Source organism: Apus apus, chromosome 1 (genome assembly GCF_020740795.1).
Source record: "Apus apus isolate bApuApu2 chromosome 1, bApuApu2.pri.cur, whole genome shotgun sequence".
Taxonomy (NCBI): domain Eukaryota; kingdom Metazoa; phylum Chordata; class Aves; order Apodiformes; family Apodidae; genus Apus; species Apus apus.
The window spans coordinates 6,347,235-6,371,119 of record NC_067282.1 but is presented as its reverse complement, the minus strand read 5'-3'; the positions used below and the strand labels follow the sequence as shown (position 1 = coordinate 6,371,119).

Genomic DNA, 23,885 nt, shown 5'->3' with positions numbered 1-23,885 from the left:
TTTCAGCCTAGTGTTTACATTTAGCTGGCAGACTCTTTCAGTATTTTCTTTTGGGGAGATAAACCAGAAATTTCAGTTTTGTCCTGATTCAAAATTAATCATTTTTTCAGTTTGGCTGCTGAACTGAACAATGACTGACCAAACCAGCCCTAAACTAGTTACCTCCAAATCTGAACAGGTTTGGAGACTTCAATCACATTTTTCCATGGTTACTGTGTCACACTAAGATGGTGCAAAGCTGCATCACTTCATCATGACAAGCCACATCCTGTTACTGGTTAACATCCTGTCATTTTCACCTTTTTTAATCCTTGGGAGAAATAAGAACTAGTTTTTTAACTGCAACTTTGGTTAACTTTGGCTGGGTTAATTTGGCTTTGCTGAGAACAGATGCATTCAGATCATTAGGTACTGTTTTTGAACATACACATATGGCTAAGGTTTCCAGGAAGGTATCCATCCCATAGTACATTCCATTTTTCAGGAAAGGGATAAGATCTTGCTTGTACTGCAAGAAACATGACAGGAACTGTGGGAAGAACTTCATAGCAATATGATTATGATTCTGTGATGACCAGTCCAAAAGAAAGGAGACCCTGGGGTTTAGCCAGTGTTGTGGCTAACTTGGACTGAGAGCTAGAAGGCTTTTTGTATAGGCAGCAGTTAGAAAAACAATGATTGCTGAGCAAGAGTTTGAAGTTAACTCTACAAAGACAGCTTTTCTCTCTCAAAGCTGCTCTGATATGAAAGCAAAAATAAATAAATAAAATAATCTAGAGCTTCTGTCTCCCAGAGCTGTTTGTTCACATGAGAAGGTTCAGGGATCAGGGTTGCACAGGCCATTGTGATTGCCAGAGTTGTGCCAGCAAAGAGTTCTAAAAAAGATGTGAAGGAACCAGAGAGGCCTTCCCTTTGCCTGAAAATGTGTCACTATGGTTCCCCACCAAATGCACAGTCTTGCTGGTAGAGCTGCCTTCTTTCTAGGTATGTGCTATTTAGATAATTACTATGAAAGCTTTGCAAAACAGGCATAGTCTTTCTAAAATGATCTTTTTTACATATATATTTTTTATTTTTATTTTGTCATTCTCCAAAGATTAAGATTTACCAAAAGGAATTAAGTGATTTGAAAGCCTCAATTCAGCTCCTGGAAGAAGAAAATATCCGTTTAGTGGCAAAACTGGTTGATGACAGACTTCAGGAGCCAAGAGCACCCAGGTAAAATGATGGCTTTACAGACTCAAGAATATTTTAATTATTTTTTTAAAACATAATGCCTTCTCCTGCTTCTAAAGCTGTTTGGGCTCTTCCACAACAAAGCCAAGGCAGTTTCCTGCTTGAGGGGATGCAGAATTTGACTGAATATGTGTGGGATTTATGTCTCTAAAAGATGACAGTGACATTGTAACCTCCTAAATACCAAAATTCAGGGAAGAAACTGGGTTCTTTAATTATCTATTACAACCTAGTGACACTTTCTTTTAGTGGGGATAGCACTGCATCTTGGAAATAGTTTCCTTCAGTTGTACTTGTCTCAGACTCAGCTTCTCAGACCAAGTGTATTAGCAGGAGGAATATATTTTTCCTTTACTGTTGGCAAAATGTTTTAAGATGTGAAGTTGAATATGCAAATATATAGAGTTTCACAATCTCAAATGATACAAATTACCTGGTACTGAATAAGGAAGAGACCTTGGGGTAGGTATGTCTGTAGTATTAGTTTCTTTTATATTGAAATTTTTTAACTTGTTCCCTAGAGAAAGATTAATTTAGCTGCTAAGTGTCAACACTAATGGTCTTAAAAGCACAATGTAACAATGGGAATGATCTGTCTTTATTTTCCAGTCCCAGCTCAGTGATTTCAGCTATGTTGCATAAAAAAGTTCCAAGTCTTAAGAACTAATCATTTTTCTCTAGTCTCCAACCTTTGGATTGTTTTTAAGTGTGAGCTGCCAGCTGTGGTTTGAATCGTGGACCGAGTGGAGGCTCTAACATTTGTTTTCTTTTAGTCTCATGGACACAGTTGAACTTAGGTCCTAAGAATAAAAAAGAGCAGCTCATTAGCCACTAAGCTACCTGGCTGCCTCTGGTGCATTTTTAAACCATTGCACTATTCTGCACTTGTGGATAAGCAGCAGATGGCTTTCAGAAAGGGTGCCCCCCACCCCCAACCCCAAAAGATTGCACAGCAAAATTCAGAGAGAAAATTCAGACCTCTCATATGAATTTCACTTTATTTTTTTTTTTTCATAGGCGTTTGTTTCCTCCCCAGGCAGCTGACTCACAGGATGAATTTCCTAAGGATGAAATGAAAGAAGTAGAGTATAGAGAGTATGCAGGTAATGCACATCCCAGCAGCTTATAAGTACTGAAAAGCCAGTGAACATTTAAATACTTTTAATTTCTTCAGTTTTTTATCAAACTGTCTGTTTTACTTAGGGAACACTTGATTTCCCATGGCATTGCAGCCCCTGCAGCAATGATAGATTGTAGCTTGTGTTGAGAAGACAAAACTACAATCTACCTTTACAAAAGTTGGAAAATGGAATAATAGAGTCATGTCACAGTTTGGGTTGGAAGGGACCTTAAAAATCACCTAGTTCCACCCCCCTGCCCTGGACAGGGACACTTCCCACTAGAGCAGATTGCTCAAAGCCCCATCCAATTGAAACTGGTTTTAGATTGCAGAAATAAACATAGAAAAAACAGTGAGCAAAATCAACACTTGGCTTGGATTGCCAACCAAAAACCTTACCAAGCTGTTCATTGCTTCACACTGGCCAAGCCACGTTAAAGATTGCAGACAATGCTCATACTGAATACTGATCCTGATGTTCATAAAGCTTAAGAATTACATGCACATCTTTCTTCATCTTTTTAAAAAGTGAAAGCAGATGGAGGTGAAAACCTCAGAAGTGCCACAGTCCCGTGTCAAAAAACTAAGGCCTTAGCAAAGATTCAGTCCAAAAGAGAGCACGAGAAGGCTCAAGACAGTGATGAGAAGCTGCGGGAAAAGTCTTTCACTCCAGCTCTTGATAGGTTGTTGTATGAAGATGGAGAAGATTCCCAGGTGAGTTAAAGTAATAGAATCTTTGACTGACACATTTCAGTGTGCAGCAGGAGCTACTGCCAGAAGCTTTCTATTCGTAGTGTTTCTAGGCCAGAAAAAACTCCAGTGTCTTTAACCTAGTGTACAGTTCAGCTGCTTAATCATAGGCATCTGGTGCTATTTGAGAGGGTGAGGCCAAAATGATGGGCCAAAAGAGCACAGGTTCTGTCATACAGGTCGGCCTCAGGTGGATGTTTTGGGGCATTTCTGATAGCACAAGACACATTGTTTTGGCAACTGAATAATGTCCTAGGAATCAGCATACGTGAGTGTTGAATTCCTCCTAGAAAGAATTCTGAATGTCACCAAATCAGAGTTTCCTATAGTATTGCACAGATTCTTGTTTGCTTGGATGCCAGTCCCTTTAGAACTTCAGTTGCATAATAGCATTAAAGGATCAAGAGATGGCTTAATCCTTGTCGCAAGCCGGTACTGGGGGGGGCAATCCTCCCAGCTTTGTGTCATCAGCAAACTTGCTGGGTAGACACTGTCCCCTTATCCAGGTCTTTGGTGAAGATGTTGAACAGGACTGGACCCAGCACTGACCCCTGGGGAACTCCACTAGTTACAGGTCTGCAGCTGGACTCTGCACCATTGATCACCACCCTCTGGGCTCTATTGTGTAGCCAGTTCTTCATCCATCTCACTGTCCATTCTTCTGTCCCACACTTCCTCAGCTTGCTCACATGGATGTTATGGGAGACGGTGTCAAAAGCCTTGCTAAGGTCAAGATAGGCAACATCCAGTGGTCTCCCTGCATCTACCCATTCTGTTACAACATCATAGAAGGCTATCACATTAGTCAAGCATGAGTACCCCCTGGCAAATCCATGCTGGCTACTCCTGATAACCATATGCTTAGAGATGACCTCCAGAATGATCTGCTCCATCATTTTACCAGGAATGGAAGTGAGGCTGACTGGTCTGTAGTTTCCTGGATCACCCTTCTTGCCCTTTTTGAAGACTGGAGTGACACTGGCTTTCCTCCAGTCCTCAGGCACCTCTCCTGTTTACCATGATCTTTAGAAAATCATGGAGAGTGGTAGAGCAACAACATCACCCAGCTCTCTCAGCACTTGTGGGTACATCCCATCGGGGCCCGGGGGTTTGTGTGTGTTCAGTTTACCCAACTGATCTTGACATCCTCAGTCTTAGGCTGCAAAAAGAGGTTTCCTGGGTGCTTTTGATACTACACTCAAGTTATGAAAACCTGAATACATTTCTAAATAAACTAATTAGTTTCTGAAAATATATCAATCTATGGCATTAATTTATTCTGCAAATTAATATAGATATTATAGAAATGGTGCAGATTTCAGGGCTTGCTGTGTAAGGATACTTTTCTGTAATGTTTCTTTACCCTTGAATATTCTATCCAAACTTAGTCAATAATGACTTTTTTAAGAAAAAAAAAAAACACACTAAAAATCCAACAGCTTTTTTTAATAGAAATTTGGCATTATTCTGCAACTTGTGTTCAGAGAAATCATCCTGTTCCCTTGATCAGAAGAGGATCTTAAGGGGTGGCTCTGTCCTGACAAGTCAGTACAGAGAAAAGCTGAACGTTTAGTAAAAAAGAAAAATAAATCTGTCCAAGTGTTTGTTTTCTTGCAGCTGTTCCCTTGGGAGAGGAAGAGTAGCTTTACCTCCTGCTTCCTGCTCTTAGCACTGCAGAGCTCACCTTGTTGAGGGCCACAGGGCTGCTGACACTCCTGTACCTTCCTAAAAATGAAGCTATAATTGCAAACAATTTTTATTTATTAAACAGAGGTGATTGAAGAGCTTGCACTGTAGGGTTCTTGCTCCCCTCTCCATGTATGGTTCTGCTCCTGCCCTTAGGGAACCCACAGTGCACATCAGCCTTTTCTGCAGCTGATTCGCTCACTAACCCAGCAGAAAAGCTTGTCTTTTTTTTTTTTTTTTTTCTCCTGAAATAGTTTTCTGTTGGGTTAGTCAACCACATTGACTCACAGGTTTGGAGGAGACCAGAGCCAGCACAGACATGGTGGGAGCACATGGCTGTACTTGGATCTCTCTTTTTGGCAGTAGTGAGCTGTTGGATTAGTTTAATTCTTCTCACAGAACTGAACTGGGGAGTAGAATTTGGTTTGCAGAGAAAGTCTAACTGGAGAAAACACACAGGGAAAGAAGTGGGCAGCCAGGCCTGTTAACTCTGACATTGCCAGACACAGCAACCCCAGGGCAGCAACTTTACAGTTGCTTTTAAAAGGAAAGTTGCTGTTTTTTTTTTAAAAACAGCTGCTTTTTGATGTAATTGCAGAGTAATATTCTCTCTTCTTAAGGAATATTTAAAACTGGGTCCTGTGGATACAAGGCTACTGTGTGTGATTGGAAGAACCATGCCTGTTCATGAAGAACCAGATGACATGAGCTATGAAGAAGCTGGTACATCAGGCAGGCACATCACAGCTCGGATGATCAAGGCCTTATCTGAAGAAGAGGTTGGTTAAAAATAGACCATCTGTGCTGTTAATGTAGAAATGTGACAGTCTCAGTCCATTAAATATTTGCTCTGTTCTTCAGGAAGTGTGTGATACTGGGCTTTGTGGAAACTATTTTTTAGTGCCCAAATCATCATTTAAACATACAAGTTTAATGAGAGGTGTGTACGTATGCAGATGGCTCACTGAAAGGTGACTTTCCTTACCACTTTGAGAACTCTTGTGCACTTCTTGGGCTTCTCTATCCAAGTAGCTGCACACAGATCTAGTAAAGGATCTGGGTTAATATTTGGGTTTTGTGGTCCTCACTTGCAGTCTGTCAAATGTGGAGTTCCCTCCTGATCAGACATGGAATGGGTAAATGTGGGATGCTGGGAAATGAAGAGTCATTACAAAATGCTAATACTCTGCTAATGCAGACTGCACTCTCCAAGCATGATCCAACTGTTGCAGGCAACTGAATGCATTTTATCTGGCTCTGAAAAGCCCCTTAAATATATTGAAATAACCAATAATTATTTGAAAAAAAACCCCAAACAAACAGGCAAAAAAGCCATCCGTGTCTTAAATATTTGTATTGTTTTTAGAATTGTTCAGATGTGTTGTGTCACCCTGTATCTTTGGTTCTGTGGCTACTCCCTGTGAACATCTATATCCTAAGGCATTGATTCAGTGGGGTTTTCTCCCCTCTGACTGCATGTCCTGGACACCCTATCAGGAGCACCCAATGCAGTTACTTCCCACAGGCCCAAGGAGGCTTCTGACCTCCCCATTTCCCATCTAGACACTCGTGACAGCATTGAATCAGCTGATTTAAACCCTAGACAGGTCAGCCAGCTGTTTGGAGAAAAGATTTTTTAAAAAAACTTTAACATTTTAAACAACCTGTGTCTGCATGGGGTGTCATCCTGTACTTCAGTGCAAACATTTTTCAAGTGAGCTCAGATATTGATGCCCAGTAAGTGTCTCCTTGGGTCATGGGTGAGTTGACCTGTTCTCTGGGCTCCACTGACTGCAGCTCCTCAGAACCTGGGATCACAAGCAGCCATGTAAAATGGTTAGAGGCCTTCATTTCAGCTTGCATCTCACTTGAGGTGCCATGCAGCAGTTACATGAGTCTGGATGTGTCCTTGCTGTAACCCAACTGAGTTACCCCAAAGGCTGAGGTGGCTCCCAGCACTCAAGTGCCACGAATGGGGATCTGTACACGTGAGGAGGTTGTTTGCAGCACCACAGAAGCCTGGCTTTCCCTGAGGGAAGAGCAAGCCCCATGAAATGGGTTACTTGAGAGACAGATTAGTTCTGCTCAGAGATTAGTTTAGCCTCTCGTTTAGTCTCAGAATTAGAATATGACTTCTGCTGAACAGCTTTTCAGTTACAGAAAGACCTGTTCCTCTTCCCACAGCCCTCCAGGGACAGTTACATTTCCTGGCTGTGTCACTGTAGGGCCCATCTCCAGGCCTCTCTTTGCGTATGCCCATAATGCATGCTGCCATGTGCAGGACATATGGCAGGACAACATGACCTTGTACCTTGGGAAAAAAAACCCCTTGCCTCTTGAAGTCACTGTTCAGCCTTTTACCACAAATGCCTGTGTGGGTGAGAGGGAGTTAAAAAGAAATCTGAGCTATGCTAATTAGGATACAAGCCACAGGCAGCCTGCACAAGCCAGAAGCAACACAGCCTGTAGCAAAGCATAGTTAGTGAAGTGTCCCAAAGCCCCTTGATTCCTATAGGATTAATATTAAGGCTTGTGTGAGGCTTTTATATGGAGAAAGCAAGGTCTTTAGCAACTGAGGCATCTGGATTTGATACTTTAGTTACTGGCAAAATCTCTCAGAAATGTGCAACACTTACAACAAAGGGGCTGATGAGCCACTTTCTGGCAGCATGGCTAGTGCTTCCAACATCTACTGGAACACTGGGAATCAGGGATCACTGCTCCAGTTAGGACGAAAACTTAAATACCCAGCATTATGGCATAGCTTTTCTTTACTGTGTTTCTGTATCACAAGACAGCTGTAGGACACTAGTTAGGTTACAAGATGCAGAAAAGTGTCCTTAAATCCCCACAACCATAATCCAACCAAAGCCTCCATTGAGCTGGAGGCCCACACCTCTAAAACGTAGCAACAGGAAAAAAAAAACTTCACACGTTCACTGGAAATTCAAAGTTAAAATAACAGCATCACGCAAGTTGCAAGTGTGTGGTAATAAAAGGCATTTTACTAGAGCTCAAGTCCACGTGCTGCTGGAACGGAGACACAGCAATCCCATCAGATGCCCAGGAAGCACAATGGAGCGGGGTGGGGTGTACTGCTGTACTGCCAGCCTGTGCCCACTCAGCTGGTCAGAGGAGCTGCTCACCTCAGCACACTGCTGGTTTGAACCCTCTCTGAGCAACTTCCCTGTTGTGTCAAGCAACTGGACTATATTGCTTTATCATCTGGCTGTGCAAGTCTGATCTCTCCCCAGCCTGAGCTGCTGGGAATGTAGGTTACTTAACTTTGGTCTGTTTTTTGAGAGGTTTGCAGCCCTGGCTGCAGCTAGGTTATATAACCAATCTTTCCACATGTTCAGACCTGCATGTTTTGGGAACTGAAGGCAGGAGACTTGTTCTGCAGTATTTATTCTTGTTTGGCTGCTTTTGGGGAGAGAAGTTATTAAATGCTCTGCTTCTGTGGGCTAAAGGGAGTTAACCAGAATAAGGTCAAGGCAGGAGCTAATGGACTGAAAAGTTGCACTACAGAGACAAGCAAGGACAGAGGATCTAACAGTATTAGCATCTTAAGCCACTGATGTTTTGCAGCTGGATGTTCCTCTGAAAAAGACTCTCCCTTGGATTTTGAGTCCTCTGTAAAAGTGAGGATGTTTCTGTGTAAAGCTACACTTGGGAGCTTGTGTCCTGCAGATTGCCACAAACACCACCTTGTTTTAGGACGTGACACAGTAGCAAGATGCCAACAACTGTTCATGTATGTGGCCCATCAAGCATCTCCACTGGGCCATAGAAAACAGGGACTTCACAGGGTGCTGAAGCTTTTCCTCACTTTTAGCGAGTAAAGTGCAGTAAGAGGCCAAAATGGTCTCAAATAATGGTTTTCTAGAAAAACAATACTTGGGGAGCTGCTGGAGCTGGCGTGGAGACGTCCAGCAGTTACCACTGTGAGCACAGCAGAGATCCAGGCTATGAAAACAAACTCAAGACCTCAGGTCTCCTCCTGCACCGACGCTCAGAGCCATGGGCTGCATCCAGCACATTTTCAGTACCTTTATCAGCTCACACAGCACAACTTGTAAGGAAGTTGGCTGTTTGTTCCAAGGCTTTTGGATCTTTGCCTCAGGAAATTTCATCAGCAGAGGAGCAAGAAAAGAAGCAATGTGTTTTACTCACCTCACAGATCTGTTATCTTGGGCAAGTCATCTCCCACAAGAGAAATGGATGGAGTAGTTACTCAGCCAACAGACACAAAAGGGCGCCAAGTGGGTGGCAGCAACATTACACCTTCGGGGAAACCAGCTCAGGGTCCTCCCCTCCTCCCTCATTCTCCTGATCTAGCCAGGACATAGCACACTAACCTGCCAACTCCCTTCATTCTCCAGTTTCAGCAGGGAGAACATCAGTATCTCACAGATTTTTCTTGTTGGGCAAATTCAGCAAAAGATGCCAAGACTGATTCTGCTCTCCCCACAGCAGTGTGAGCTGCAAAGGTCAGCTCAAGAGATCAAGGAGAAAGCTCTTCTTTAGTTTAAATATGCTCCCATTAACATCAGCTCTTCTTCCATATTCAGCACATTTCTCCACTACCTCTTCCGTTACCTTGTCAGTCTTCTGCTCCCATCAACATTTCCTGTCTCTCCCAGTGTTTTTGGTTCCTAATTCACCTTTTTTCTGCCCCAATTCTTATCTCAGTTTTGTCATGGCCTTCAAGGAGCAATTCATTTCTTTTGCTACAAAATTTAGACCAGGGTCTGAGAACAGGCAGTTCTTGTCTAATGAAAGATGCAGGGTTTCACCCCATCCATTCTTCTTGCTGAAGGGCTGTTTAGCAGCTGGGAGAGTCTGTGACTTACTCAGGGAGCTGGTCTAATGGACCATCTGATATCATGTCAAGTTGTGCAAAGACAGATTTTAAACATTTCCTGAGGTAGTGTCAGTTTGCTGCACAGAACAGGTCAATTTAGTTTGTGAGTTTGAAACAAAGAACAGAAGAAGCAGCAGAGAATTCAGATTGTGTCTTCAGATGAGATTCTACATTTGGGCCTTTATAAAACACCTGAAGTTATTAGCTGTTCAGGTTCTTGTTTGGTAAGAGTCAATTGTCTCACACCTAGCCAGTTGTTTTTTTTATTTACATAATTCTCTGATTAAAGAAATACTTTAAAAAATGTGACAACTCTGATGCACTGGTTTCCTTTAGAAATATCTAAAAGGAAGTGCAGCCCACTAAGGAAGCACTACCTCCTCCTCCCCTGCTTGCTAGGCAGGCAGCTTTCCTGGACAGACTTTTTGCTCTTCTGGATTGCACAGCCTTTCAACTCAGTTCTGAGGGGAACCAGCTTTTCACCACCCCCCATTATGTAAAATGTTCAGTAATTCAAGAGAAACACGTCTGTGAGTTGCAGTTTTTAACTTAAGCTACAACTGTTGTCCCAGCAATACTGAAGGCAAACATACTTATCAGGAAAAAAGTAAATGGGAAAATAATCCTCAGGAAAAATCTCAGGCCAGGATGTCTCTGAAGAGTAAACCAAAAGTAAGTAAGGTTTATTAGCAAGGCCTCCACCAGTAAAGCTGAACCTGCACAGCAGCTGTGCTGAGAACACAGAGCAACCATGTGTGAGGGGTGAAGGAAACAGATGAAGAGTTCATCATCCCTGCAGAAGAGGTGGGATTTTGGCACCTGCATCACATGCAACCTCAAGTGGTGCAAGGGATCAAAAAGACCTCAGCAAGCAGGTCTCTCCTCAGTCAATAGCCTTGAAACAGAGAGTGAAACCCCCACCAGACCTAAACAGATGACAAGGCTGGTGTCTGTTTTTATAATAACCCAGCACACTGGGCTCTGGGGGAGGAGAAGGAAGGTCCCCCTTCATCTTTCACACAAGCTCTGGACTGTGTTTCAGAACAACATGTACCCTGGTAGTTACCAGTCAAGTAACAGGACACAGCTGTGCATCTTCTTTCCAGCTGATCCCCAATTCAGACATTTCCAACTAACATGAAGTTGTTCTCGTGTGGTACAGTCCCACACTGAAAACCTCAGCTGTAAGGAGGTAAAGATTTAAGTCAACTGTGTATGAAACTCCCCAGATCTGGGCATGGTCTCTATACGCTCCAAAAGTGACAAGTTCAGGGTTTTTTTTATTCATGCTTTTAGAAAGAAATTTTAGAACTACTGATCATTTTATGATGTACACCCTTCAGGACAAGCTGGGGGTGATTGAGAAGAGGAAACTTCCATCTCTATCACATCTCCCTGTGATGAAAACTAGCACCTAATGGCAGGTAATTGTCTCAGCAAACTGTTCAAAGCTTCTCCAGCATTACCTTCCACTGGAAGATTAGGAAAGATATCTAAACAGTGGGGTTTTTTCAGGCATATTTATGCTTCTTGCTCAGTTATAAACAGTACAAGTTTATTGCCATGAATATTTTGAAAAACTAGAAGATCGTGAAATACCATATTAAGGAATCCAGCTCTTAATGAGACAACTCATTACAGAGGAACTAAGGCCATCAACTACAGCACCACGGGGAAGATGTTGTACAGATCATGTCACTCACAGTGCTGCACCTCCTGTAATACAATATGGACATATGAAATACATTTGGTATTTTATTAAGTAAACAAAGCAATTATCAGTGCATGTTTTAAGCAGCAAAAAGAAAAGAAGCACCTCAGACTTTCATACCGTAACAAAAGTTCTGTGGAAGCTGCATTTTTATTTGAAAATCCACCCATTTTTGCTAACGTACATTTTAATATTTTAAACAAAAATAGAATCTGCAGAGACAATGCAGCAAGTATGCTTAACTCATGTACAGAATTGCTTTCATATCAGTGACTATCCTCCTGAAGGCCCCACTCCACCCAAGAGTGATGATGTATTTACACAAAGCACCGATCAACAGTGCTACTTTAATTCTTTGTTAACTAAATACCCACTAGACATACCTAAGGAAGCTACTTCCCCTTTTTTAATTTTACTTTTAAAAGGTATGTGATCATAAACATGGCACTAGCCAAATGAAAAGGCTTTCCCCCCAACACACAACACCTCAGTTGTTTGGTTTTGTTTTTTCTTTGTTTTTGTTTTTTACAGAAAGGAAGGAAAGTCTTAAAGTGAAAGCAATTCCTCACATTCATTTTGGAAAGGCCTTATAATGTCAAATGTAAAAATAATGACATGCCAAGCACAAAGCAATAGAGTTCCTTCCCAATGCACTAATGCTGAATTAAAAATGTAGTGCTTCTTCTAGTCAGTTAACTGTTCCCTTGCAAAATCCTAGGCACAGAATTGACTATAAGGATTAATGCATTTTACAGCTCTTCCCTAATTCCCATATATGCTGAGAATTCATGAGATTCAGACCTTTAAAATATTTAGTGCTCTGTATGTCAGCTGGAAAGCATTCTGAATCAGATTCATTCTTTGTGGATAAAAATCAGACATACTGTATACATCCATACCCATTTCATAAGGAGGTTGTTTGTTTTTTTCTTGATACAATATTAATGTTAAATTGATAATCATAAATAAATACAAACAATAATACATAAGGAATGTCTACTGCAAACTGAATATATAATTTTTAAAAAAAGTTAATTTCCATTACTGCTGTGCCTACGGGTTGTGAGGAGTGAAGAAAAGGTAACTGCAGAATTAAGAGTTAGGATTTGACCCTCCCCTGCCCAGAGTCTTGTTTTGAGTTATGGTAAAGGACACCTCTCCATTCCAGACAGCATTTCCAAACACCAATCCCGATTTCCAGAGTAAAGGCTTCTCTTTGTGTGTTTACCACCAATTATGGATATTATTAGAAGCTGAAAGTGTTGACGTGTTAAGTCACCAGGACGAAGAGTAGATCTTGGCCTTAATTCACGGCAATTCTTGGCTTTGTATTGTATATTGATTTTTTCTTACGGAGTTGTCCCAGGTTCCTTCATTGATCTTCATCGCTTCACTGCATCATTTAATGGAAAAGGAGAGCTTGAGAGACTGGAGTTGTTTTTTTTTCTGGAAGTGGGGGTTCACCAAGTGAGCACGTCTTTTTGGAAACGTTCCTTTCTCTTCCATCTAACACAGTTACATGAACTGAATCTGGAAAGATTAAAAACCCTCATGTTAACATCCAACAGAAGGAGGACTTCCCTATAAACTAGTGTTTTCTGCAAAAAAAAAAAAAAAAAACAAACTACCACTCTTCAGCTGCCCAGGCTACTCCCAGGTCTGAAGTTTCCAACAGAAACAAAAATTTTACAAAATCAGGGCCAGAAAACAACCAAAAGCCACCAGGATGTTTTTCCAACTACACCAACCTTTGGAACATCTCTTTGCATTAAGCTGCTTGGTCCAACAAAAGTAAAACAACAAACAAAACAAAACACAACCTACTTATCCACACAGTATTGTCACCAAAATTTAACCCTCACACACGTGAAACCAAGAACCTCCTGCTGCATACAGTTCACTTTTTAGCAAGCAGTCAGGTGAGGTGCAGGAGCCCATGCCAGTTGCAAGCAGTGATCACTGCTAACCACAAGCCCTACGCATTTTCCTGATGAAATGGGAAATAACCAGGTAGTACCAGCTCCTTCTCCCCAGCTGCAGGAAGCACCACCTTCTGGCTCCTGCAGCTCAGAAGGGAACTATCAAACTTTATTTCCAATGGATTAAAGCAAAATGACTTGCCTGGGCCTCTACATCACTGCAGTTAAGCACACTGAGTTTCCAAGTCACTTCCACAATGCTTCCAACTCAACATGACTCGTTTTTATTGTTTTCTTCAGACACAGTTCTAGTCACGTTAATCAACTTTAATTCGGACTTTAATTTTGTTCCGTATCACAAAAAAAAACAGCATCTCCCCAGAACAATGGACAATACCTAAGTTGTTCTACAAGAAATCCTGGAGAGAGAGCTCTGCAAAGGGATCCTTTCCTGAGGCTCTGTGAGGACTCTGACTGGAAGGGCTGGATGCTGCAGACAGCTAGTAGGAAAGACGACAGAGAAAGGGAAAGAAAAAGAAAAAAGGTCTCAGAATGATAGAATATGAAAGCTGAACGTGTCATGAAAGGACAAGGGGAGGTTAAGAGGCAAACTTGGCAGAAATCAACTATTAAAACAAGGTGTTTGGTCATATGGAAAACAGAAAGCCTCTTCAATGGTTGGTGTAATGCAGAAACAAGCTGGACACGACCCTCCAGAAAGGAAAGTTCAACAGGCACTTGCCAAATAAGCAGATCACCTCACACTTTCACAGCAGTTTTCTTCAAAAGCTACAAAACATGAAGCCTGGCTCCTGTGAAACAGGTTAACACTCTCCCAGCTCTCCTGGCAAAACACCTACTGGCAGGGAGAGATGAGGCTGGGGGCCTGGCCAAGCTTTCCAGATGCCTTCTCCAGAAGAAACAGCTCTCAGCACCTTTTCCTCTCAAAATAGGATGTGTATAAAAAGAGTCTGGAAAGCAGGTAATGGATAACTCTCAATTTGGGGCCTAGAAGGAGAACACAGGACATAGACTGGGGGAAAAAAAAAAAAAAGAGATGGAAGTTTGTCTGCTGCTGCTGATTTAGGTGAGAGCTGAAGACTGGGACTGACAGTCTATGTGCTAATAAAAATCACATCCTATAGCCATGTTTGTAAAGCACCACACTATAAATTCAGCCATAGAAAGCATGTAATTTACAAGTATGTAATATTGGTCCCTCCTGCTGGAAGGGAGCAATAATCTGCAGGCTGTAATTGCAGGAGTATCTGCTATTTGTGGATTGTTCTTTTTTTAGCCATTTTCCTCTTTGGTTAGTGCCTTCCCAGTTATAAGTGGTGCTTTATTAAATTCTCTTTGCCCTCCCCCTTCATAAAACTTTATTTTCGAGGTTACAAGTCAAAGTCACCCTCCTCCTCAGGGTCCATCTCTTGAGCAGTTTACTCATAATCGAGTCACTAACCACCAGTGCACACCTGCACTTCACACCCACTGCAAGAAACATTGTGTGAAGATGTTTCCTTTGGCAATCCTGAATGCCTGCCAGCCTAGTGTGACAGGGAATATGCTTATGGGAACTGCTTGCAGAAGTGCCCAGAGTGTAAATATTGCCATTGCAAATTTAATTTTTTCATGTTAATGTCTCTACCTCAGAAACCAGGTGTGGGGGAGGAGTTCTTTCAGGATCAGTACTCTCTGTCTGGCTTGGAATCTTTAAACCCCACTTCCAAAGGGGCACTGAAACCCAGTCCCCATAAGCAGATTATGGAAGAGTCATGAGACAGAATGGAAAGTGCTCGAGAAGCAGTTTCAGGATGTCAGAAGTTTTCCTCTGAAACTTGGTTCTTCCCTTTGGAAAGCTGTAGCTCACACACCCCACCACTCTCCAGGATTTGTGCCAGACTCCTGGCAACAGAGTCCTGACTCCAGCAAGTCACACCTGCTGTGACTTCACCTCATGAGACATCCTTCCTCTTCATGGTCAAATGGCTTGAAGTCACATATTAAAGGTGCTGTTAAATTGAGTTGGCAAATCTCCAATTGATATCAAGTCCAATGCAATGTCCCAGTTTGAAAGCAGTGTGGAAGACTGGCAGGTTTAGAGCTCTGTCATTTGTGCAACACCAGCATGTAACCAGAAGCAGAGGTGAAACTTTAGGAAGCCTGTTCAGGTTAAATACTGAGAAAGAACTTGACAATGCTACTTCCTAGATGCCACAGCCAAATTCAGACAAGGCTCAGTACCTTACAGTAAATACATATTAACAAGATTCCTCTAATTATTAAAAAGGAGGCCTAAAAAATGGGGAAAGTATAACTATATCTGAAAACCAGAACCTACCTTAGCAATTTCTAAGGAGAAGCATTTAAAACAGCAACACTGGCCACCAGAGTTTCCAGCACTAACACTCCTAGAGCTGTGGGTTTAGTCTCCTTACTACCCAGCACTTTTATGATTTGAAACATCCCCCCAGACCCTTCATCACCAGGCACACAGGACACCTCAGCTCTCCCAAAGAGGCTGTGGAGTCTCCTTCTCTGGAGACATTCAAAACCCACCTGGACGCCTTCCTGTGTGATGCACTCTAGGTGACCCTGCTCTGGCAGGGGGGTTGGACTAGATGATCTTTCGAGGTCCCTTCCAACCCCTATGATTCTATGATTCTATGATTCTATGAAAAGCAATGTCCTGTGCTGGATCAGGCCCAAAGCTTAGTGTCACCTCCAGCAGCAGTCACCACTGCTCACTGCTCCCATCAGAGACAAAAACTCCCCAGAGTCACAGTAAGACAGAAGAACCCATCTCCCCTAAGTCAGTATTGTGCTGGTTCCCATCATGAACTAGATACTGGGTTGTCATTTTCCAAGTCTCACAAGCTTTATTAGCATATATTTTAGGATCCATGTGCCAAAAGGAGCACCTATAACCTCTGCCTTCTAGCATAAATCTGTCCTGAACTTCAGAGCCTGTTCTTCCACAGTTTCAAATAAGAACAAAACCCCACCAAACAAAAAACCCCAACACACTATTCTTCACCATCACCAGGCAATCACGCCTACTCCTTTTCCTGTACAATTCAGTGACGTTACCAACCACGGGGTTACAATTCACACAGATGCTGGCAGCAGGCCCAGTACTTTTTTATTCTATTTTAAATCTTAAAATTTTCCCTACCCAGCTGCTTCTCCTCCTAAGGCTGTGTCCTTTTGGGCACAATCAGACCAGAACACCTGTCAGTATTGTACCATTTCATACTAGCCAACATGAGAATGTTTTTGATGGTGGTGAATATTCAAGCACTGCTGTGGGGTGTTATGACACTGGGGTAGATACATTCCAGTTACCTGTACATCACTCAGCTCTGGCTTGTCTGGAAGACCTTGTGTTTGCTGTACAGGATTCCATCTTCCATCACTCTGGCTGCTCTTTAACCTTTTTGGGACCATTGATTCAGCCTGTTCCTTCCTCACACACACACTCTACCCCCTATCAGCTAAAACTTAATCACAGAACTCTGATTGTTCTTGTCTTGGGTGGCAGGATACAATATTCTGCAGTGAGAAAAGCCTGCTATTTTATCATAATGAAGACTTATTTTCTCTCAGTTGAAAAATCCTGACCCTAATGCAAGATAAGTGATTTCAAAGAAAAAAAGGCACACGTCAGTTTCTTTTAAATCTACAACTATCTTCTGAATACCTGGATTTTCAAAGAAGCAGATGTCTTGTTAGAAATGAAGTCTCATTCTCAATCATTTCAAATTATTTTGCCCTTAAGAACCCAAATTAGCCTTGCTTTTGACATCAACAATTAGAAATCAAGTTGCATGCATGTAAACAGAACACTTGAAAGAGAGGCAAAACAGGTATGTCTAGAGTTAGGAAAAGTGTATTTATTATGACAAATCCCTAAGAATATCAAGGTAGGAACATCAGTTGAAATTACCAAGAAACTGAACAACATTGGGGTGCCTATTTTAGCAGCCTGCATACAAAGTAGGAGGCATTCCCAAGCCTACAACTTGGCAATAGGATTTTTCAGCAACTGCTTCATATCTGTCATTATGTTTTTAAGTACCTTCTAATATTTAAGCACTTCAAGTCTTCGCTGTAGGCAGCAACCAAGATCTATCAGCAGTCCAGAGGTAAGTGATACAATCTGGTGCTTTAAATGTAAATATTAAAAACAAATTTACTACCTGGCAGTGATGACACCATGGACAAAACCTGTATTAGAATAGTGGTGTTTAGAGTGATCCAGATGGGATGCAGGCAGATTGAGTTGTGGGCCCTTCAGATAACCATTATACCTTACTTTAAGATTTGTTTACTTACACTAAGAATGCACATTTTTCTCTTTCTTTTCCAATTTGTATTTCTAGCACAACAGGAGTATGAACTAAACCTAAGCAGACAAATACGCTCCCAGAAGAACCTCAAGACTAAGCATACAGTAACTGCAGTGCAACATACTGAAATTCCCCTCCCTGGCTCTCTGTTAGTAAATGCCATCTCTGCTGTGTTTGAGGAAGCAGCTCTCACATGCAGCCTTTGTTTCATTTCAGTTGCCTTCTTGGTGTCAGACTTCTGAAAACTCAACACCTGCAATGCAGACTGTCTCAGGGAGAGACCTTCCTGCTCATCCAGCAACTGCTGATTCAAAGGGCGTTTCTTCTATCAAATTAATTCTCCCAGGAGCCAAACATACAGCCAAATAAGCACAATAAATAGAGCTCTACACACCTCACTTGTGACTAATTCCTCTCTCTCCTGTTATGACAGCCAGCTGGGATTCAACCTAGACCAAGCCCTGCAATGTGAAATGGAGCAGGAAGGCTCACCTAGCTACCCAGACCTACCTACTTCTTTATAACTGAATTAGGCAGGGAGGCAGAATTTTTTTAAAGGGATAGCTCAAAATTTGTATTTTGGGAATTGAAGAAAAAAAACTCTCATGCATGAGGATCCTTTAACTTCTCTATTTAAGAGGTGTCACAGACACATTTTTCTGCCTTGAAATAGTATAAAACCCACATGAAAGATAGAAAAATCACTTGTCTGAAGTGAGAGTGAATGTGCAAAGCAGGTCTCAGAAGCCCAAGGGAAAGTCAATTGAAAACTGCACTTCTAGCTAAAGACATCAAACAGGGTCCCTTTCAGATAAAGCCTTTTAAGAAAAATAATTTTACAACATCTATTTTCATGAAGAAAAAGGACATTGTGCCCACTGGCAGCACACAGCACAGCCTCTCCTGGTAAAGGATCAGATCAGGCATTGGAGAAAGGTTTGAACCTTTTTTCCTTTCCAACCTACTGCTGAGCTCTTTTCCCTCCCCGCTCTAGTCCCAGAACCACACTTACACCAACGTCTACTTAAGTTACACAAACACATTTTTAAACAGTCACCTATAAAGATACTGCACTTTATAGCGAGATCAAAATACAGTCCAAATACATTGTATTTTCCTAGCAGAGTCATAATGTACAGTATGAACTCTGACAATGAAACATTTGACTATTAAGTAAAACCACATTGTTAATACTGGAGTTCAAACCTGCCAGCTACTCTGGGCTCTGCCTCTAATTACAGTTCACAAACACAACCAACTCTTAATGATCTCAGTATCTTCACTATGCTGTAAATACTGTTTTCTGCAAAAACACAGAAGAGTATAAAGAGCTTTGGAGAATACAAGGGTTATTAAAATTAGATGAACATGCCATGTGCCTCCCCCCTTGAGACTGGTATACTAATAACCAGGAGTTGGGTTGAAGTTTCATCAGGTTCAACACCACATTTTCAAACCCATCTGTAGCTTTCATAGACTTAAGAGGCTACAGCTACACCCTGTCCCTGCAAAGTGCCATCATAGAAGTGTGCACCTTACACTTTAAATAAAATTACATCTACTGCCACTTAGTTACTTTATAATCTCATTCTTTCCAGCCTAACAGGTCAAAGATCAGAGCCACAGGTACTTCACAAAAGGCTCTAGTAGCACAATCCCACAAAGCTGCACTTATGAGGTAAAGCAGCAGAGAATGCAAGCTTTGGGGAAGAGGTCTGCCTTCAGCACACAGCACAGACATTGACTCTTATCCTTGCCCTGAGGTGTTGAGGATAACCTCAGCCACATTCCCAGACAAACAATGCCTTAAAACACTATCCTCTTTGCTTCTGTAAACCAAACCTGGATACAAGCACCTAGGGAGCAATTCTTACATGAACCTCTGAGCTTGTGCAACACATTTGCCCAACATGAGAAAATATTCAAGTGCTTTTAAAGCAACTGGCCCAGCTGTGATCTGTTACTAAAACCAATTATTCGGAATGTACACACCTGTGCTCCTGGTACAGGGCCAAAAGGGTTTGGTGGTCTCATGACTGGCTGACTGTATATTAAAGTTGGCTGTGTCATTACTGGTATGGCTCCCATCTGCGACGGCTGAAAAAAAATGCAGACAACATCAAATCACACACAGCAGTAATAGAGGGCAAGTCTTTAAGGAGAGAAAGAAAAATGGTAATTGGGTGAAAAGTCTTGGTCATAGGTGATGTGTGCAATCATGTAAGATCTTCCTACAGTATTTTGCAAATAAAGGTTACTAGAAAGGAATATTAGAGCCTTTTTAAGGAATACTCTTAGCAAAAACTGAGCCCATTTAAATCTCTTGCTGCAAAGACCTGACACACTGAAGTACTTGTTGAAACACAAGCATTTGGGCTGGTCTTCGTGCTCCCTGCTGAGGTCTGGCAGCCCTGCCCTGTCTGCCTTTGAAAGCACAGGGAGAGTTTCACAGGTATCAAGGCAGAGCTGACAGAGTTCAAGACAAACTGAGAACTCTATTCCAATTCATGTTAAGTTGTGATGCAATCAAAGGTTCAAGTGTTAGGCACTCTGAGCCAAATGAACAATTTAACATATGCTAATGGGCTTAGAAGTCAGGTTTATTTAATTTATGTAGACACCCACTGCTGGTGCTGCTTTTGGCACCCTTCTTAGGCTTGGCTTGATATCCAGCAGCAGTCCTACTGAAGCAATCCCCATTCCAAGCAGCTTTTCCTGGACTAATCCTGCTACTCCTCCCTTATCATGCCAATCAGCTGTTTGGGCAATCAAATGGTGAACCCATTCAAGAAACTGACCCTGATGAAAACACCCTACAAAAAAGTAAGTTAAAAATAGCTGCTGGTACAATGCAGACACACACAGCAACTAGCAGCCAGGGAATGCTACAATACTTGCAAAACTGCCTGTCCCAGGATGCCTCACCAAGGGAAAAAGACTAACTTCAAAATGGTTGTGCTCACAACCAGGGCAGGAATTTAGGAAAAACTGAACACAAAGGAGATTGTAAAGGAGGCCAACGTTTCAGAGGTTCCTAGCAGTAAAGGTCCTGAGTCAAGTCTGAAGGAGCCAGGACAGCATTCAAGACATGTTGCAAAGCCTCCTGGTCATTCTGTAACAGCCCATCCTGCCCACCTGCCCGGGTGTTGCAGTTTTGAACAAGCAGCAGCAGCTCAGAGTAACAGAGCTCTGGCTTCTACTAACTCCAATTTCCATTTGATATCAGCCTGATGATGAAAGCTGATTTAATCAAACACACAAGATTACTTTCTATACTCCAATCTGTTACCTTCCCCAGCTGCTGAATCAATATAACTAAGAAAATGCTCCCAGTACCATCAGTGCAAAGTTGCATAGATAAAGTTTGAATCAACACTAGAGGCAGCTTGACCACACTGACTTTGCACAGAACATACTACAGGAGTTCATAGATGGGCAAAGGGCAACAAGATACTCTCTCAAAGACCCTCAAAACCACAGGTGGCCACAGGTGCAGTTCACTTACTGAGCACATACAAATTATAAATCATTAATCTATATGGTGAGGCATTTAGCCTTTTATTGTAGTAATCTGTGAGCCATTTAACAGAAAAATTCAGTAAATTCTCCCCCCTTTTATTCACTACCAAAGCTGTGCCACATCAAAACTGTACTAACAACGGCATATAATTTCAGAAACATTTTAAAATTTGAGTTAAGAACAAAAATTTGTACAAGTTTTCAGGGCAACAAGCAGCAAGATTAGGTTAATGTCAAAAGCCTTCTGGTACTGGTGTGTCACTAGGAGAGCCAATTTGCAGCCCACAGGCCACAAGGCAGTGTCACAGACTTGCAGTCTTGTAGCATCAGTCCTTAAAAATACCTTTTCCTGAGGTTGTGAGCAAGTATTTAAGGACTGCCTCTCTTCACCAATAAAACATTCCTGCTGTGCATGTAGCTATGCCTGCTCATGTGATATTCACTTATTACTATGATTCACTTATTTCTACACTAATAAAGCCCATCAAGAATAGACACTGTCTTAATTTTAAAAAGTTTATGAAAAACTGAGGTAAGAAAGGGAAGACTCAATTTCAGTCCAAAATTACTAAAGAGCTTAATGATTTGCTGAGAAATCCACCATTAGGAGCTGGAATTCAGTCTTTAGCAAAACAGCTCAGGAAATGAACTGCTACCAGACTATAAGCAATGAAATGATTCAAAGTATCTGACTTTGAGGCTGAGGAGTTGCACTCACCATCCCATAGCCCATCATTCCTGTTGGCGTTGTGGCAGGATATGCCATGACAGGTGGTGCCTGGTGTGAAAAACAGTGGTGAGCTGAGAGGAGAAGAGATCAGCTGCATACTGGTAAGACACTGCTGTTACTAACTTCAGCTACAGCACTTAGCTTATTATGAATATAGCAAAGAATAAATAGGAATTGCAGTCTTGTGTTAAGAGTGTATTCAAATTATTTCAGGGCCTAAGCTAAAGTTTCTTGGTGATCTTGGCAAATCTATAATGATGTATTTACTTAAGCCTGTCAGGATTCTGGCTGACTGAAGTGCAAGCTACCATTCCCTCACATCCTGCTTAAAGAACACAGTATGAGAGACTGAAATTTGAGAGAGCAAATGCAGGAAACACAAGACTTTTTTTAATGCCATAAAGTAAATACCAGCATCAGAGGCAAGGGCACAAGGAGTCTTCAGAGACAATTATAAAGACTGAAAGACCACGTTACCGTTGCTTCTGCCAGCATTACAGGAACTCTCTTTTTAGCCAGGATGTAACACTATGGGGATTCTCCTATCGTGCTTCAATATTAATTCAACTCTAACAGGAATTTGCAACTTGCGTTCCCTCCCATCCACCTACTTTGTACAGTGAATTTGAAGAGAAGTCCTCTTAGTATTCTGCAGATGTTTCTATTACCCTTAACCTAAGTTAACTTGTATAAAGTTGCAGTAAAATTGGTATCAGATGAAATCTATGTTTTGTAAGCAACCTACCAATATATATGTAAAAAAACAACTGATAACTCTTAGAAAGAGAAATACAATAAAGACAGTTCTTTATATCCTAACCATATTCTTTGTCCTACAGATTCATTATCCAGTTTCTAAATTAGTATTAACTCGTACAAGGACAAAAACCATTTTTTTTCAGACTATACATTTGTGCTAATAATTATTCAGATAACTTGCTGTCTTATCCATTCCACCTCCTGTTAATCCCTCCTTTAAGAAAAAAAAAATCTGATTTTTCTGCTATTGCTGTGGTGATTACTACTCATGTCTAGACAAAGACCATAAGCACGTCTTGTTACACAGAGATTATTGATGCAGAAAAGAGGGAAGTGACAAAATACTAATAATACTGGATTAATTAAAGCAGATAAATTGTAACATCAAAACAGGCCATCAGCAAAGCTGCTTTTGAATTCAGTTCTAAGCCTTTCAGTTCTATGCCTTTTCATAGATAGCAGCCAATGTCACTGGCATTTCAATTGCCATCAGAACAGATTTGCCCCATCAAGAATCATCTACACTGTGTAGTACCCATTTATTTCATATAGCTGTCAAAAACTATCCTGAAAATTACTTTTTTGTTGTTGTTATCCTTGTGTATTCACACCTACACGCACACAAACATGCTGTCTAAACGTTTGAGGGCTCAAGTATGGACCTACCATCCTTTAGTTACAGAGTTACCCTGCAATAAAAAGAGAATAGAGGGAAAGACCAATATCACTGTTGACAAAAAGAAAAATCTTCCTAAACCAAAGACTGCATTCCTCAGGCAGCAAGCACAAGTTATTGCTTGCCCCTTGTAAACTGTCAGCATGGATTTTTAAATTTTTTTAATAAGAACCATAATGACATATTGGTCTCTCCCCACTAAAGAAAAAAAAATAATCAAGATCTACCATAAGTGTGGATAAAGTGCCAAATATAACAGAAGCCCGAGAGGTTTCATGCAGTTATTCAAACACAAACATTTTTATCTCCATTCAAAATTCACCAAGTGCATTGAAGGCAGCACAGACACACACCCCAGCTCTCTGGCAGCAAATGGTACAGTTTGAAGCAAGGAAAAATAATCTTGGTATTTCCCATGCCATCATTCGAGTCAAGAGCCTGCAGACCACCTATGGGATTTGTGTATGCTAGGAAAAGCTCAATTTGTGGCACATCAAAGATTTTAAAATGAGAAATGTGTCAATAGCAAGAAGGTTATGAGATTCTGCAACAGCAGTGGTTAATAT

At 41.5% G+C, this 23,885-nt stretch overlaps 1 protein-coding gene across 14 annotated transcripts in view; it reads right to left on the bottom strand.

Annotated features, from left to right (window-relative positions):
* Nucleotides 1-11,398: 11,398 nt before the first annotated feature.
* PICALM (phosphatidylinositol binding clathrin assembly protein) overlaps nucleotides 11,399-23,885 on the bottom strand; it is a 67,358-nt gene continuing 54,871 nt past the window's right edge. For 9 of the 14 annotated variants that reach the window (XM_051620726.1, XM_051620607.1, XM_051620615.1 and 6 more), the window contains 4 exons: nucleotides 21,873-21,932; nucleotides 19,628-19,732; nucleotides 13,684-13,786; nucleotides 11,399-12,897 (listed from right to left, as the gene is read on the bottom strand). In XM_051620726.1, the coding sequence (XP_051476686.1) occupies nucleotides 13,694-13,786; nucleotides 19,628-19,732; nucleotides 21,873-21,932 (258 nt within the window). In that variant the 3' untranslated portion in view covers nucleotides 11,399-12,897; nucleotides 13,684-13,693. The remainder of the gene's footprint in view (nucleotides 12,898-13,683; nucleotides 13,787-19,627; nucleotides 19,733-21,872; nucleotides 21,933-23,885) is intronic. The other 5 variants (XM_051620636.1, XM_051620664.1, XM_051620720.1 and 2 more) reach the window with 2 other exon arrangements.